General features: G+C 65.0%; 1 protein-coding gene across 1 annotated transcript; it reads right to left on the bottom strand.

Annotated features, from left to right (window-relative positions):
- Positions 1 to 81: 81 nt before the first annotated feature.
- Positions 82 to 462, bottom strand: EMIHUDRAFT_260509 (hypothetical protein; the record flags this gene model as incomplete). The annotated part of the gene is made up of 1 exon (XM_005791499.1): positions 82 to 462. A coding segment is annotated over one exon (381 nt), but the record flags the coding sequence as incomplete, so codon positions are not given.
- Positions 463 to 980: the final 518 nt, after the last annotated feature.

Consider the following 980-nt stretch of genomic DNA (forward strand, 5'->3'; position numbering starts at 1 on the left):
GCCGTCTGCGCGCAGCTCGAGCTCGGCGGCCTCGCATGTGCCCGTGTCCTCGAGCAACGGCGAGCCGCTACGCGCAATCACCAGCTTCTCCAGTTCCTCCTGAAGCTCACCCTCGTCCACCTCGTCGCGAACTTCCGCCACCTCGGCCACGAGCTCATCGAGCAGCGATGCAATCACCTTCTCGGGGTCCTCGCTCGCCATGCTGAACTTGGCGGCGGACTCGCGCGTCGCCTTGCGCTTCTCGTGCCAGCGCCGCTTTTCGTCGGCCGCGCGCTTCGCCCTGCGCTCCATCGGCGTCATCTTGTTGGCCTTGCGCTTCTCTGAAGCAGCGTGCGAGGCGGCGAGCTGATGCCCAGGCGCCTCCGGCTGCGCCTGCCGGATGACGCCGGCGCGCCTACGCGAGTGCTGCGCGGACGACGTCGTGGACGGCGCCGGAGCGCGCTCCTTGCCGAGGGGCACCATAGAGATGCGTGCTGGGTGGCGGCCAGACTCAAATGAAACGGAAAACCGGACACGGGGAAATATAAGGTAGGATACCAAACAACTCTTACACTCACACGTCATTTGGGGCCTGGAGCCCTGTTCACGCGCGCGCGAGACGTGCAGACAGGGTTGCCAGGTGAGAGCGAATGGCGCGGTTCACGCCTCGCACAACAGAGAGAGAGATGCGCTCTGCATGGTGGGACATAAAAGAAAGCGAGTACTTGGGCGAGTAGGCCGTGCGGTCGACGCTGCCGTGCGCGACTTTGCGCGCGAGGCGGCGCAGCTTGAGAACGGCGGTGGGCGAGAAGCCGCCGCCGAACGTCTCGTGGAGCAGCAGGTTGAAGTTGTTGCGCTTGACAAAGATCGCGTCGTGGTAGAAACCGCGATGCGCCTTGACGTAGCCGTGGCCGGTCTTGTGGGAGAAGGGTTGGCCGGGCTGCCCGCGCGCCTTGCAGCCCATGTTTAGGCGGCGGGCCTTCTCTTCGGTGTTACCAAAG

Source organism: Emiliania huxleyi (assembly GCF_000372725.1).
Source record: "Emiliania huxleyi CCMP1516 unplaced genomic scaffold EMIHUscaffold_11185, whole genome shotgun sequence".
Classification (NCBI taxonomy): domain Eukaryota; phylum Haptophyta; order Isochrysidales; family Noelaerhabdaceae; genus Emiliania; species Emiliania huxleyi.